Source organism: Fukomys damarensis, unplaced genomic scaffold (assembly GCF_012274545.1).
Source record: "Fukomys damarensis isolate Sample0158 unplaced genomic scaffold, DMR_v1.0_HiC HiC_scaffold_7, whole genome shotgun sequence".
NCBI classification, from domain to species: domain Eukaryota; kingdom Metazoa; phylum Chordata; class Mammalia; order Rodentia; family Bathyergidae; genus Fukomys; species Fukomys damarensis.
In genome coordinates this window covers 6,028,219-6,044,048 of record NW_022900919.1, presented here as the reverse complement: position 1 = coordinate 6,044,048, position 15,830 = coordinate 6,028,219, and the positions used below count along the sequence as shown (strand labels likewise).

Sequence of the window (15,830 nt, the reverse complement as noted above, 5' to 3'; positions counted from 1 at the left end):
GCGCCCGCGCCCCCCCCCCCGCCGGCGGGACGCCCCCCGCCTCAGGTTCCCACCCTCTCCTGACCCCATCTGGCTTTCTGATGTGGCCTCCTCTTGTTCCCCTCCACCCTCGCCTGCTGTTCCAAAGCAGACAGTCCAACACGCACCCGGAGCTGTGAGCCTGCCTGTTTCCCCGAGGCCATGCATTTAAATAAAACATGATTATTTTTCCCCATTCTGGAAGTACTTTGAATGGTGCTAAAAATACACACATTGTTGAAATGGGATTTGTGGCGTCCAACAAACGTGTTTTATAACTAGGATGGTTCAGAACAATTATCTGTAAAAGGCTGTGTTTCTGAGGGCCTGAGGGGAACTGTCCCTTATTAAGGAGATGGTGGTCTCTGTACCCAGCCTAGCATTTGAGCAGCAGGGGTGCAAATCCCCCTCAGCCTGACTGGGCACCGTGACCATTCCCACTCTGCACTAGGCCAGGGCGGTCAGAGCTGGGCAGGACGCCGCACTCCCCAAAGAAGCCCACGCAGGTGAGCATCCCGGGAGGACCAGAGGTACCCATACCTTGACCCTGCTGACGGCCTCCTGCGCCTGCATCATGCGGATGTTTTTGGAGGGGTTGCGTTCAGAGAGCAGCTGGGTGGACCCCAAGTAGTTGGCAGCAAAGATGATCCCATCGATGAGGTCTTCTGGCTCACAGGGCCCTGGAACTGAGGGGGTGCACAGTGAGGGTCTCCCCAGAGAGAACACTGTGTGCAAAGCACTCGAAAGCCTGGCCTTGGGACCAGGACCACGGCAGCCAGGACAGGCGAGGGAGAAGGGAGCCTCTGGAATCCGGGCCGACTGGGGGCTGTTTCCTTCCTTACCCTGCTGTTCGTGTCTGGTGGAGACAACGGCACAGAACCAAGACATGGGCCCAAAGACTGCACCTTCGAAGTGCCAGGAGGACCATTCCAGCATCCTAGAGCTGTCACTCGAGCTGGTCTGTTCTAGGGTGACAGGCCTGTGCTGTGAGCTGTGTAGGCGGGGCTGCTTCCAGAGCGGACAGCACTTGCCGCACCTCTGGAGGAGCCTGCCCATCTGACAGTGCCTCTCCCCAACTCCAGCCGCCTCTCACCTACTAAAACTCAGGCTTAGGCTGGGCAGCACTGTCCCTATTCCGCCTGCTGCCTCTAGACTGTGGTGGCCCAGCGGAACTTCCGGGATGTTCCGTCCATGTGCTGTTCAATTCAGGAGCCACTGGCCACAAATTCTCCGGGCACTGGGACCGTGGGCCCTGCCAGGGGAGGCCGAATCTTTTGCCTGTAGGTAGCGTTACCACTCTGCATTTTTGGTTTCAACCAACCTCGGACTGTGCTGTGCAGTGAGACCCGTGGTGGGTGAGTCTGTACCGAACACACGGGGATCTCTTCTCAGGGTTCCCTGAACTCACAGTACGACGACTGCTTGCACAGTATCTGCACTGCATTGGGTATCAGAAGTCATCTGGAAACGTACACATGGGATGTGCAGAGGTTACACGCAAACACCGCAGGTGTACCAGGGACAGCGCAGCAGCCTTGAGCCCAACATTACAGCCCTGAGGGACAGGTGTCCCAGCTGGCTGGGCAGAGCCCACGCGCTCCAGAAGAGAAGCCCACCGTGTGCCGTGGATCTGGGAATCACAGGTTCTGGGAACCAATCCCCAAGGGCACAGCGGTGGTTCTGATTTTGATTTAACTGAAATATGAAAGGCCATGTGTTAACAGGGCTCCTGTACAGGATGGCACTGGCCAACCTCGCCAGGAAAGGGCCCATGCAGACTGCTGCAGGCTTTGTGGTCTGCTACAAGGACTCACCTCTGGGGCTGAGGGACAAACCAATCACGGGTGGTATGCAAATGAGTGGGTGGGGCTGTGTCCCAGTAAACCTTATACAGAAAATCTGGCAGGTGGGGTGCAGTCAGCTGCCACCCAGTCCATCACTCAGCCTTCCTCTCAGGCCCAGAATGGCTGCCTTAGTCTCCTCATCATTTCACACCTCCCACCCAGAGCCCTCTTTCTGGGGGACCTCACCCTGGCTTCAGTTTCCTTTTGCTGCCCCAACTGCCCCTCTCCATTGCCCCAGCCACTCCAGTGTCCAGGGTGAACTATCCTGCACTTCCCTGGCCCTGCTGCCAGTGGTCTCCTGACCTGCTTTCTGCCAGCTGTCCTGGGACCGCACCCTGTTGCTGAGACCATCCAGCTAGTTCACAGTCATCTCTGCCCGGTACCTCATGCCCTCGCCTCTCTGCCCTGTCTGTCTGCCCCAGGGTTCTGCCTGTTTCCTGTGCGTCTGTCCCCAGGACAATCCGTGGAAACTCATGTGCCCAGACTTCTTGGCAAGCACAGCCTGTTCCTGCGGACAGGAACTCCTACACCATACTGCCCTGCATCTTTCTTAGGGTACTGAAGATTAAACCCAGGGCCTCTGTGCCAAGCTACACATCCAGACCTATTTATTTAGAGGTAAAGTCCTGTTAAGTAACTGAGTTGCCTGGCCTGAACTCCAACTTGCAATCCTCTCTCCTCAGCCTCCCACAGTACATGGATCACAGGCACGTGCCTCCACGCCCAGCTCCTCTTTTCCTCTTTTCAAACTTTTACAGCCCTGGCCTCTCCTGCACACTCCAGGCTGCATGGCTAGAGCAGATGCGTCCTCCTTGCCACTTCCCTGGGCAGCAGCAGAGTCCCATGTGAAGCCTGAAGGTCCCTGCACCCCACCCCTCTGCCTAGGGGACCCTCTGTCCCTCTCGCAGGCACCTAACCGCAGCCTGTCAGCGGGTCCTCCCAGGGCTTTAAACATGCACAGGCCTCCCCAAGGGGGCTTGAAAGCCCTTGGCGGTGCCCCCTCTCCTCCCTCTGGTCGGAAGTGCGTGTGCCCCTCCTCCTTGGCATAGCCCAGCCTAGCCATGTCCCAGCACCCCATGAACTCTGTGCCTGCCCACCGTGCCCTCGACTCTGGTGCCAGCAAAGCCAGTGGGCCCTGTGGTCGGCACCCACCCCTGCCTGCTTCCGACTCAGTCTGGACACAGGAACCCAAAGCTACATCCCGCGCCCCAGCGATGTCACTACCCTGACCCCTGCTGATGGAATCAGTAGGGCCTGTGGAAGGCGACCAGGTTCCGAAGGAGGCCCTGGAGGAAGCCGATGGAAAGAGGTACTGAGATGCGACAGGAGCATGCAGCAGTGCCCCTCACAGACCAGGATGCGATCGTGCACCGCAAACATGTGCTAATAAAAATAAAAAAGAACTCTGCACGAAAAGACCCGGAATCTGGCTGCCACAAACCAGCTGCATCATCAAGGGCAACAACGCGGCACTATTCTAGATGTTCCTTCAGTGATGAAACAGAAATCTAAATTCAGCACTCTGAAGACGGCCACCACTTCTAGTACAGGGGTGGCGAACCTTGGCACGCATGCCGCAACTGGCAGCTTGTTGTCATGGAAAGCTCTGAAAGGTTTGCCATCCCTCTGACTGGCCCATGACTAGGAGACTGTGTCTTATTTTAGGATTTAACTAAACATTATGAGAAAATTTAAATCAGAAAATAGAATAATTCCCCGATACCAAGAAAAAACAAACAAAAAAGAAAATAGATTATTTATTGAATAAATATGCTAATCAAGAGCTGGACACATAACTTTAAAAGCTATAATGCTTTAATAAATGCCTTCACCCATTAAAGCTAATTTTAACATTTATTTATGATTTTGGGGATAAAAAAGAGAGAAGTTACAAACTGTGAAATGGCACAGTCCTGGCTTACTCTCTACTCCACTAATTCTGCTGTTATTGGCAAGTGAGTTAAATGATCTGATACTCAATCCTCTCACCTGTAAAATGGAAATAATCCTGAAACTGTTGAGAAGTTGTGAATAATTCCTGTAGAGATCTGAGCAAAAGGCTGGCAACATAGCAAGAGTTCAATAATAAATATATTGATATCTTTTTTCAGAGAATGAGCTCAGTGGCCTTATAAACAGGACATGAGCTCACTCGCTCTTTCTGCCATGTGAGGACACAACAAAAAGTTGCCACCTACAACCATGACCGGGGCCGACCACACTGTCTCTGGGATCCATTTCCGGCCTCTGGAACCATGAGAAATAAATTCTGCTGTTCAGAAGCCACTGGGCTATGGCACTTACTTGAGGCAGCCTGGACTGAAATGTGAATCCCAGCCACAAAATACTCCTCACACTGCCACGAGGGGGCTAGAAACCTCATCCTTTGTCCCTGCTTGAAGCCTCTGCTGGTTTTCCAGATGGAAGCTGGCATCCCTCGGCCTCCAGACCAGGGTCCCTGTTGGGCATCAGTGCTCCTGGCAGGCTGGGGAAGGCTTCGCTGCCCTCTGCCTCAGGGTCATGGATCCTGGAGCCTGGACTTCTGAGCCCCTCCTGGTGTCCCCCCTAGGGTTTGTAGGCCAGAGCAAGCAGACTGTCACCCACCCGCCAGGAGCGGCCTGAGAAGTGGACTTGAGGCTGCAGTGGTACCAGCCTGGCACTGGAGTCACCGGCTACACGACCCTCCGAAAGCACAGGAGGAAGCGGTGCACGACCTCGGAAGGGCTGGGAAGAGAACTGACTACGTGCTACTTTCCCTTCAGCAAACAGCCCCGAGGACTTTAAAGTTCCCAGACAACTCAGAGCGGTCCACCGGCCTCAGCTGTCTCTCCGGAGGTGTGTGCCTGTGGGCACACATCAGCCCAGAACTCTGGGGCGCCACAATGTGAAAAGGCCGCACTGGCTCTCACGTGGACGCTCACATCCCCCAGAGGCTGTGTCCCCTCCTCTTGGCACTCAGGTTGGGTTGCTTCTCAAGGGGTCTTCGGTGACCCGGAAGCTTCGGCCAGAGCCCCATGAGGACTGAAGTGAAGCCCTCACCCCCCCACCCAGGCCTACAGGAGCTACTGGCGTCTCCGGGCACCCGGGACAGAGGACCTCATCAGCGCGAACGGGGCCCTCCCCTCGCCCTCTCTGCGCCTTGTTTCTGGAGGGAAGAACTGTGGAGAGCAGCAGGAGGTGGGTGTGATGACGGCGGGCGGGAGTAAGTGGGCTTTGTCCTGCAGTGTGGAGCCACGAGGGAGGGAACGGGGATGCTGACTGAGCCGGCAGAGCAGCCAGGCTGTCAGACACAAGCTGGTGCTCTCTGGGCACAGGACAGGAAGCACAGACTCCGGGGGCCGGTGGTGCTCTAAATTATTCAAGTCATCGAGTGTCTGTTATCGCCACAAACCCAAACTCAGACTAGAGAGCGTGAGATTGCCATCAGGTCTGAAGACAGCCCGGAGACCTGAGGCAGAGGCGGTCCTGGCATCTGGGGGCCTGGGGGCCAGGGCCAGAGAAGTGGCCCTGTTCTACGAGCCGCTTGGTCGTCGCTCTCTGGGGGGTGAGAGGGAGCGTCTCGCTGCAGACTCGCTTCACGGAGAAACTGCTGAGGAGAGAGCCACTCTAGGGGCCTCAGCCTTGGCTTCCAAGCCTGCGACCCCCTGGGCCCTGATCCTGGGACCTGTTCATCCTGGCCCAGGGCATCTGCTCTGGGGCTGCATTCAGGATGAAGAGGCTGAGACACGGGTCCCGTTTAGCACCAGAGCAGGTCCCCCAAGTCACGAGACTGTTACAGACATTTTCCCAGTGAAAGTGGATCTGGGCACAGCACCAGGGGGTGGGACAGGAAGGAGAGCTCTGCCTGCTAGCAGCAAAGCCATCAGTAATCTCCACAGCCACGCCCTCGGAAGGCACACCCTACCCATTTTCTCCCCACCCAGGGACATGTGTCCCCATGTGCTGGAAAGCCTGGGCTGCCCTACAGGATTCCACTGCAGGGTAGGATTGGCTCCTCCTACCCGTGCGTGCTGCCCTTGTTCTGACGCCGACAAACGCCTTGAGCAGCTGCACAGCGCTGGCTGCGCCCAGCAGGTGAGGGGCTTGTGGGGGCGGCGCTGGGATGGAACCCCGCCCATCTGTGCACAGGCAGTTGTGGTTTGCACTGCAGGTGCAGGGACATCACGGGCAGCACCCTGCACCCCGCCCGGGGCGTCAGACGGAAGCCCACTTTCACTGCCTTGCTCACGCTTACCCTCCCGCCTTGTGCTGCCCACCATACCATTCAGCAGCAGCCACCATTTGCGCCAAGGGTCGCCCGGGTGAGGCTGCAGGCAGTGGCCATTACTGGCCAGGAGATGGCGCCACTGTATTCTGAAGGAAGGTGATGGGTGCCGGTGTCCTCCGTGGGCTGCACAGCACCCCATGGCACCCAGTTCCTGCAGTGGGGGATGCAGCAGGTCTTGCCTTTCGAACCCAACTTGCGCCTGGGAGGCTGCTGCCTTCCGAACCCTTGCTTGCTAGGTCCTCAGGACCTCAGCCAGCTCTCCATGCCTTGCTGATGTTCACACTTCTGGCTCAACTCATGTCTCCGAGATTTATGAAACACAGGCCTCATGGCCACTGGACAGCCATGCACCCCACCGGGCCCAGCCTGGGGCCCAGATGCCTGTGTGTGAGGGGTGCCCACCTGCAGCCATGCCACTCCCTGGGATGAGGCTGCGGAAGAGACCGGGTCTTTGCTGCAACTCCAACGGATGCCTCAACTCTGCCCGGAGTCCTCGGTGCACTCGCCTTGCCCCTTTGCCAATGAGAAACAAGGCACGAGGCAGTGACAGCACGTCCTGCCTGCCAGCCTGGTCCTCCTCTGTGGGAAGGACACCGGCCAGAGGAGAGCAGGGGTCACCACAGGGACAAGGCCGTCTTTCAGACGCACGGCCACACTGCTCAACTGCAGTCTTGAACCGCAGAGCCAAAGCTGAGCACCTCCTTTCCACAGGGAAGCGGCAGGGCTGCCCATTTTGGTGCAAACTGTTCTTACTTTGCTCCACTCCTGTGCTACCCGCAGCCCAGACCACCAGAGGGAGATGAATGTCAAAAGAATAAAGAATTGGAGGCGTCCTGCGCCCCCAGAGAGGGATTTCTCCCCTTCAGGAAACATCTCCGAGGTGCCTTCTCGAAGTAGAAGGTACAGGATTTAGCCTGGAGCACGGGCTCAGAGGCCTAGTTCCTCCCCCACCTGCAGAAGCTGCAGCCTAAAGTGCCCCTTAGGAAGCCCGGGTCCTGGTGGCCTCTCGTCAGCAGTCGGGACAGGGAACACAATCGGGCAGGGTCCCACAGAGCCACCCCTGAGCAGAGGCATCCCACGAGCCAGCCCCGCCCCGGGTGGGCTCTCAATGCCCAGACCCGGCCTGGTCTCCCCTCTTGGTCCTGCCTTGGCGACGCCAGGGCAGAACAGCACATGACCACATGGTGTCGCCCCCACCAGGCGCAGCTCTGTGAGACAGGAAGTCCGGGGCCGCCCTGCACTCCTCAGCCCTCAGGGTGGCAGCCTGAAGTCCCAGCTGTGGAGCAGACATCACTGCCCAAATTTTACAGATAAGGAACATCCGAGCAGGGCTGAAAGTCGTGCCTAAGACCACGGTCACAAAAGCAGGTATTCTTCATTTCAGGGCCCAAGAGGAAGGACCCATGAGCTCAGTATCTGAAAGCATGGAGATCACAGGCTAGAGAGCAGGGCACACATCAGCCCTCAGTGGTAAGATAAATGCATCAGGAAGGCCATGGGGATGCTAGGAAGAGAGGCTGTCACCCTAGAAAAGAAGCATGAGTTAGGGAAGGCTGGCTTCATGAAGAATCTGAGAGTACCTTCCCTTTCATCATGGTCAGAAGGATGAGAAGAAACCAGCAAGCCATAAAGCAGAAGGGAGACTGTTTGCTTTCGAGACAGAGGCAAGAGCAGGTGCAAAGGCCCTGGGGTGGCAGGGAGCATGGCACTTTAGGAGGATAAGATGTCCAGGTTTCTTGATACCAGAAATGGGCCAGCAGAAGGAACAAAGAAAGCATTGGCCAGATGCAAGGACGTAGAGCCATACTAAAGAGTCACACTAGAATCTCAACCACGGAAGTGGCCTAAACACTATCCTTTAGGACTTAGCGCTGGGTGGCCAGAGGCAAACAGCAGAGAAGAACAGAGAGCAGCCAAGGGGCTACTGTAAGGGTCCAAGCAAGAGTGAGGATGACAGCATGGACCAAAGTGGGGTTGAAGAGGAGAGACTGGGCCAAGCTGGGATAGTCAGGAGGCCTGGGAGTTGGGCCACGTAGGAGGTGAGGAGGAGGAGGTCTGGACAGAAGGCGCTGCTGCTCACTGAAGGGGCCCAGGGAGGTGGACAGACCTGGGGTGGGGATTCCAGGCACGTTTAGCTGCAGAGCCAGGGCATCTCCTGAGAGGCCAGCAGACACACAGGGGCGCTGAGGGAAGCAGCGCGCATGGCTGACGCCTCAAGGGGAGGCCCCAGGAGCCAGCTCCATAGATGCCAAGAAGGGAGGGGTTGGGGGAGGGAGCATCCTGTCTGGACCCAGGCTGGTGGCGGCCATCTGTGAGAAGCAGACGTGGGCAGTGTCACCAGGAAGCCAGCGGTGACCTTGAGCAGATCCCAAGGACAGCAGGTCAGGAACCAGCCAGCAGACCAAGGAGTGCAGGAGAAGACGTAGGCCAAGGGGCAGCCCATCCCCACGCCCAGCTCCCAGGAGACGGCAGAGTGGCAGTGTGCCCAGGGGCAGTGGCACAGAAGGGCTCGGGAGCCAGCAGAGGGAGTGTGACAGACCTGGGAGAGAAGACGTCAGATGGAGTGAGGGCCACAGGGCAGCTTGGATGCCACAGATGGGGGGCACTGAGCCCAGACATTGGGCACACGGCCCAGTCAGCAGAAGAGCCGGCCTGTGGGAGGAGGATCTCACATGGGGAGAAGAGGCAGGAGGTGGTATCACTCACATAACCGGGCCCCACAATGGACCTGCCACAGAGCCAGGGTGTGCTCCAGGCCCTGGGAAAGCTCTGTGGCCTCTAGTGCCTCCTCCTCCAAGCCAACCAGATGCTGCTTTACTGCAGCAGCCTGTGCTATTGAGAAGCCCACCCTAAAAGTCATCCTATAAGGTTGGTAGGAAAGAGACGCTGTCTGTACAATCAGACCTGTGGGACATTCGCCAGGAAAACGTAGCTGGGGGCTGCCACCGAAGGAAGGGGCTTGGGGATCCGTGACTTAGCAGATCAGGACCCAGTGAGGAGCACAAGTTCATGGCTGCTGAGAGGAAAAGAATCCAAGATAGAGGGAGGAAGGAAGGTCAAACCCAAGTTCAGAGTTGCCTACATCTGCCAGAGACAGACGTAAAACATAAGCTTGTATGTGGGAGAATGACGTACCGGAAGAAGCATAATAAATTTAAAAATTAGCAAAAATGGGAAAAGGCATAAGCCTAGGCTGCTGCTGCAGCACTATTCGTAAAAACAAAAACCCGGAAACCACCCAGCTATTCCTGAAGAGGAGACATCCACTGAACAGCGGAGTTCTGCAGAAGAGCCTCCGAACACTGTGGCACAGTACTGAGCTGGGCACAATCGCCCTGGTTTAGGGTTAAGAAAGCAAAGCAAGATGGAGCAAAGGTCAAAATTCAAGACCTTTGACCTAAGAAAGGGGAGATATGCTTACAATAATAATATATAAAATGTTAAACATTACACATTGCACCATGTACCAAAACATCACATGGCATCCCATCAACATTTTGTTTTCATGTATCAGTTAACATTTTCAAAGCTTATGCAAAAAATTTTTTAAAAATCAGAAAAAAATATGTCACGTGCAAAAATGCTTGCCTATGGATAAAAGCAATAAATGAGGCAAGGAGTGAAAAAATAGGGGAAAAACTGGTACCTGTACCTATACCCTCTGTTGTATATTTGACATTGGAACCATGCACGTATTTCATATAATTACAAAATAGAATTTGACAACAAAGCAAATTCCTAAAATTTGGGAAAAAAAATGAAACAAGTGAGTCCATGCATCCATTGGTGACATAATCACAGAAGAGAAAAAAATTCAACAGTATTGTGAGGCACAGGCATTTGATCCTACATCTCTCGCAGGCTCTACTCTAAAGGTGCCCTTGGCAGCATTGATGCTGCTATCTTTTGGATGCTGTGGTGATTAGCAGAACAAAATAAGTGCACAATCATGGTTGTGTCCTTCAGAATGAGGATCTGGGGCACAGGAGGAAAAGAGTATAAAGGTAAGGAATCTATAGTCCGGACAAAGTATCAGTATGAATCACAATGTAGAGCTTATCTTTAAAAAGAATACCTTGCTGCTTATAACAAATGATCCCAAAGTTTAGCAGCTTAAAACAGCAAACATTTATTAGCTCACAGTTTCTGTGGATCAGGAATCTGGGTGCAGCTCAGGTGGGTGCCTCCAGCTCAGGATGTCACAAGCCTGCAGCCAGGATGGCCAGTCGAGGATGGAGCCCCCTTAAGGCCTGAATCAGGGAGGGTCCACTTCCAAGTCCACTCGTGAGGCTGCTGCCCAGAGACATGTGTCTCGTGCAACTCACAACCACAACAGCACAGCTGAGTTCCCTTAGACAGAGCACCAAGAGAGAAAGAACAGGAGAGCCAGGTGGGCACCACCACCTTCCTGTAACCGAACTGAAATGTATATCCTATCACATCTGCCAAGTTCTACTCACTAGAGAGGAACCAACAGGTCCAGCCCACCCTCAAGGAAGGGAATTAGCCAAATACCAGGAGATGGGGATCACAGGGGGTCATTTTAGACACCGCCCACCACACATAGCTATGTATTGACCTATGCCCAAATCATCAGAAATGAGCACTCACGGTGCCCAGATTACAGTCTCTAAATATTATTTCAAACGGTTCCTTGGAAGAATAACTGACTTCTTCTAGTCCTGGGACAAGAAATACTCAAGATGGCCCTGGAATAACTAGTAATACCAGAGAGCAAAACTAACACTACTGGAGCCAGATGAACAGGACCCAGCAACCAACCTACGAAGCCTTGCACGGGCCAAAGGTGACACAGGGAAGCATCGGGACACAGGACAACGCAACACGCCAAAACACACTAATGCATTTCACCCTAAGAGTGCCTGGGGGCAGCGTATAAAACCCTCACTGATTGTCTGTAGAGGTTGTTAGAGAAGTTAATGAATTTTAAAATTAATGGATACTGGTTTTTTATGTGAACTGTATCCAGGATAACCAAATACTTGGTGAATTTCTCTCTACAGAAGTCCAGCTCATCGATGAAGGGGAAATGGAGTTAGAATAATCAATCAGTGGATCTACACAATGAACATGAGTTGCTGCTAATATCACCAAAAGACAGACAATAAAAGATCATGTACCTCCCGATGAAAAGTCATTTATCTATTAAGTTTTCTTCCAATCAAACTGAACATGTTATGCTTTAAACCACAGCCATTTTAGTGGACACAAAAGAGAGAGGAACATGCTAAACAGCACTATGAGGGCAATTTGCAAAATCCAGAATATGGAAACTATGGAATAAATGATTTAGATCCTTCCACAATAACGTCAATGAAACAGCTGTTAAAAAGGAAAACAGAGACATGGATGGAGAACGTATAAAATAAGAGCTATGGAAAGAAAAAAAGAGCCACGAGAGAATCCCAGGATGTACTGACCAATCTCAGTGGATGGACCTGATGTGGATCTCCACTAGAACAAGCACATCGGAAACTGGGGAACTGCAAGCACTAACCGGGTATTTAATAATATAAGGAAATGATGGATAATTTTGTTTTATTTGTGATAATGGCACTGGCTCGTTTTTACAGAAGAGTTCTTGTATTTTAGAGATACACATTTAAAATATTTAAAGAGAAAATGATATGAGGTCTAAGGCTTGCTTTAGGAAAATCCGGGAGAGAGTGGGGGGTAGATTAAATACCACTGGCCATGAATGGGTCAGTACTGGTGATTCTGCATGGTGGTAGCTATACTATTTTCCGCTTTTGTATATGTTTGAAAAAAACTTTTAATAAAACATAAAATGATGGTTCTTTCAAACTGATGCTATATTTCAGTAGTGGGCATATGTCATGGTTATATAACATTGCTTCTTATGTTCTCCCTAATTAAATTACAAAGAGGGAGAAAATAAAACAAGAAACAGCAAGAATCATTCTAATTTGCAGATGGTATGATATACACCAGGAAGAAAAAAAGAAAGAAACCAGCTAAAAATCTAGTTTGAAAAATAATGAGAATCCATTAAGCCAATGCTTTCAAATTTAATAACATAAAAATAGGTTTCTCTGTACCTACAAATGCAGCAAGTTAGAAAAAATAAACAATAACAGTTTTAACAATAGTAAAAAAGATTAAAAATCAAGGATTGATGAAAAAAGATATGTGTGGGATTTTTGTGAATAAAGTTTAAAGGTGAAAAAAATAAATGAACAAATGGAGAGATAAAGCCTTTTTGGCTAGGAAGATCCTATACTATACAGGTGACATTTTGCCTCTAACTAGATAAATTTAATTCATTCTAACTAAAGACACCAATGGGAACTTTTAGTGTGTCACTAAACAGACTGATCTGAAAGTTTCTAAGAAAAACAGACCTATAGAAATTATCCAGGGAAAATGTGAAAAGCAACGGTGGTAGCACAGGTGGGGACAAGTTCTACCAGGTAATAATGCACCAGAAATGCTCAGTAAATAAAGCAGACAGGGCCTGGAGCCTGAAGAGGCAATTCCCGCAATCCGTCTAGAAACAATCTAGACCAAGAAGAAAAGGAAGCCTCCCAAACCAGAGAGGGTAAGATGTACTACTTAGTTTTGGAAATGCTCAAAACATGACACTTTCTGTATCTGCACACCAAAATATAAATCAAACATTTAATTTAAAAATAACACCACAAAATTTCTGGAAGAAAACTTTACTTAGAAAGAAATCTTAAGAGTGCTAAGGTCATGCTGATATCAAAAGTTCAGTAACCTCAAAGGAAAAAGACTGACACATTGACTCCGTAAAATGCTCAGCAAAGTAAAAAATGTACGATACAAAATAAAGACGACAGTAACCTGGAAAGAACTTGTGCAATACAAATAAAAGAGCTCATTTGCTTCACACATAAAAATAATACATAAGAAACACTTTAATTCCATTTTTTTATTTTCTCACATTTTTTTTCCTTTTCCCTTATCCCCTTCCCCGAAGGGACAAGGGGAAAAAATGAGAACCAAGACCTGTCATGTAAAGATACAAGATCCCAGTAATGAATGTAACTGTACTGTCTACCTAAAATGTACCAATAAACGCAACAAAAAAAAATAATACATAAGAAATAACAACACCAGTTGCCAGAGGCTGAGGGTGGGGTGGGTGAAGGAGTGGGGAAATGTTGGTCAAAGGGCACAAACTGTCAATTATGACATGAATAAGTTCCGGGGTGCTAATATACAGTGTGGTGACTACTGTTGACTGCTCTCCCAGGTTCCATGTTTGCAGATTCTACCAACCTGGACTGAAATATGTTTTCAATAAGTGCATCTGTACTGAATGAGTACAGACCTCTTTCTTGCCCTTCTTCCCTACATAACACAGTATAACAACTTACGCAGCCCTGATGTTGTGTAAGGGGTTACAAGTCATCTAGAGGTGACTCAATGTATATGAGAGGATGTGGGTAGGTTATACGTAAATACTACAGCATTTTCTAAAAGGCAGCTAAACCATGTTTAGTTACCAGTTATATTCCAATAAAGCCAAGGGAAAATTCAGTAGAAGAACAGGCAAAGGACATGTTTACGGTTTGGATCTCAAGTTTTCCCCCAAGGCTTATGAACTAAAGACGGTCCCAGCTGCTGGTGTTGTTGGAGGTGGTGAAACCTTGAGGAGGTAGGGCCGAGTGGGAGGAAGTTCAGTCGTTGGGAGTGGGCCCTGAGGAGATACTGGGATCCTGGTCCGTTCTTAGGTTTCTCTTTGCTTCCAGGCCACAGTAAGGTGAGCAGCTCTACTCCACCATATGCTCCCTGCCATAACGTACGGCCTTGACACAGGCCCAAAGAGATGGGGCCAATTTACCATGGACTGAAACTTCTGAAATCATGAACCAAAATAAACCTTTTGCTCTTTGGAAGTCGATTATCTCAGGCATTCTGTCACAGCAAGAGAAAACTAACCTGGGATTCATATGGCAAGGCTCAAGAAGAGAAAAGCAGACAGTTTATATGACTTCACTCCTGATGAAAGATATGCACAAGAAGCCAACAACATACCCCTTTATGCCCATCAGCATAGGGCTAAGACCAGACAGCGGAATAGCACAGTATGATGAATCCTAGCTCTCGCCAGACACAACCACAGCATTCCCTCGTGCCTCTTGGAAAGGCACTCTGACCATGTCCGTCAAAGCTAGCATGTTACAGCTCTGCAACTCTGCTCTGTCCAGGAACTCCTTCTATAAAGAACTCCCAGCTGAACACAAAAGGCATATCCGCATGGAAGCTCCTTCTTGTGCCGAATGGCAGCCACCTAACATTGATCACAACGGCTGCTTCGTACACTATTTCACAGATCTTGTCTGCCACTTAAATAATTAGGCAGACCTACCGTTGACTCCAAAATCCACAAATAATTGTTTGGTTTTTTTTTTGTTTTTTGGTACCAGGGATCGAACTCGGGTCCTTGCGCTTGCGAGGCAGGCCACTGAACCGCTGAGCTAAATCCCCGGCTCCACCAAGAATTGAAATTGCAAAGTGCAGACTCATGTAGCCAGTGCAATATCAATTTTAAGAAGAGTCTCGTAGGCTGGTGCATGCATGGCCAGGAATTTCAGGAAGGATTTACAAGCAATTCCACAGTGGCTCCCACTGCAGCAAAAACTAGAGTCTGGAGTGAGAATTTTCTGTCATGTGCCAGCTGCAAAGAGGTATACTCCGTGGGGAGTTCCAGGGAGGAATTCATTTTTACCTCTGTGTTCTTCGCCCGATCCAAACACTATTTTTAGAAGTATTTTTAGACCTCTGCTAATGAATAAAAGTTCCTATTTTAAGACACGTTTAATCCCTACCCATGATAATTACAAAAAATACTAGAGGAAAATAATTCTGTTTGTACAAAAAGAAAGTCATTTTGTTTTTCATTACCCCCCTGTGGAACCTTCATGCTTGGTCCTCCTGCCAACAGAATGTGAGACCCAGGCCAGCTCAGGAGCCCTAGCCCTTCACAGTTGCAGAGGAGAAGGTGCAAGATGCCTTCAACTTGGCAGTCTTGTCTGAACAGCCCTTCTCCAGTTGCTCATTTTAACAGCAAACTATGCCTTAGGCCCTAAGTGTCCATTGTATGAAATCAACAAGGTGGCTTCATCCCTTGTTGAGAGAAGGAAGGGATGAGGGCAAGCTCAGCCCCAGGCCCAGAAGTCCCAGGGACTGGGGTCCTCATTCTTCCATGTGACAGCACATGGCTTGGGAAGTCAGCACACTCCAGACAGCCTGAGGACCCCAGGGCCGTGCTGACATGAGCCTAGAGGTGTGAACAGGGTGGTGGGACCGGAATCTCTCTCACGAACTTTGGATGCCAGATCGGGAGGAGCACAAAGTGGGAAAAACAGAATATGAGCTATTGGTCTTTGCTATTTTGTGCTGTTAGGGCCCACCGGGCACACTGTTGGACCAGTACTGACTTTGTGGTTTTGATAGGCAGAAGTCTAACTATAGACTTTCGCATATGCTTATTCAGGGCGGCAGCTCTCTGGCCCCCTTAGACCTATTGCTCACAGCAGGGACCCCTCCCTTCTTCAGGATTCCTCTGCAAGGTGAGGCAGCAAGGCCCTTGTGCAGTGAGCTCTTTCACAAGGAGGCTTCCCTCTGCAGCACGAGCCTCCCAGGTCTTGGAGGGTCACCAGGTGCCAAGCATCTCCCACAAGCAGCGATCG

General features: G+C 50.9%; 1 protein-coding gene across 7 annotated transcripts in view; it reads right to left on the bottom strand.

Annotated features, from left to right (window-relative positions):
- Positions 1 to 15,830, bottom strand: part of Apba2 (amyloid beta precursor protein binding family A member 2) — a 193,517-nt gene that overhangs the window by 42,749 nt on the left and 134,938 nt on the right. For all 7 annotated transcript variants that reach the window (XM_033761060.1, XM_033761056.1, XM_033761058.1 and 4 more), the window contains one exon: positions 559 to 704. In XM_033761060.1, coding sequence (XP_033616951.1) covers positions 559 to 704 — 146 coding nt within the window. The remainder of the gene's footprint in view (positions 1 to 558; positions 705 to 15,830) is intronic.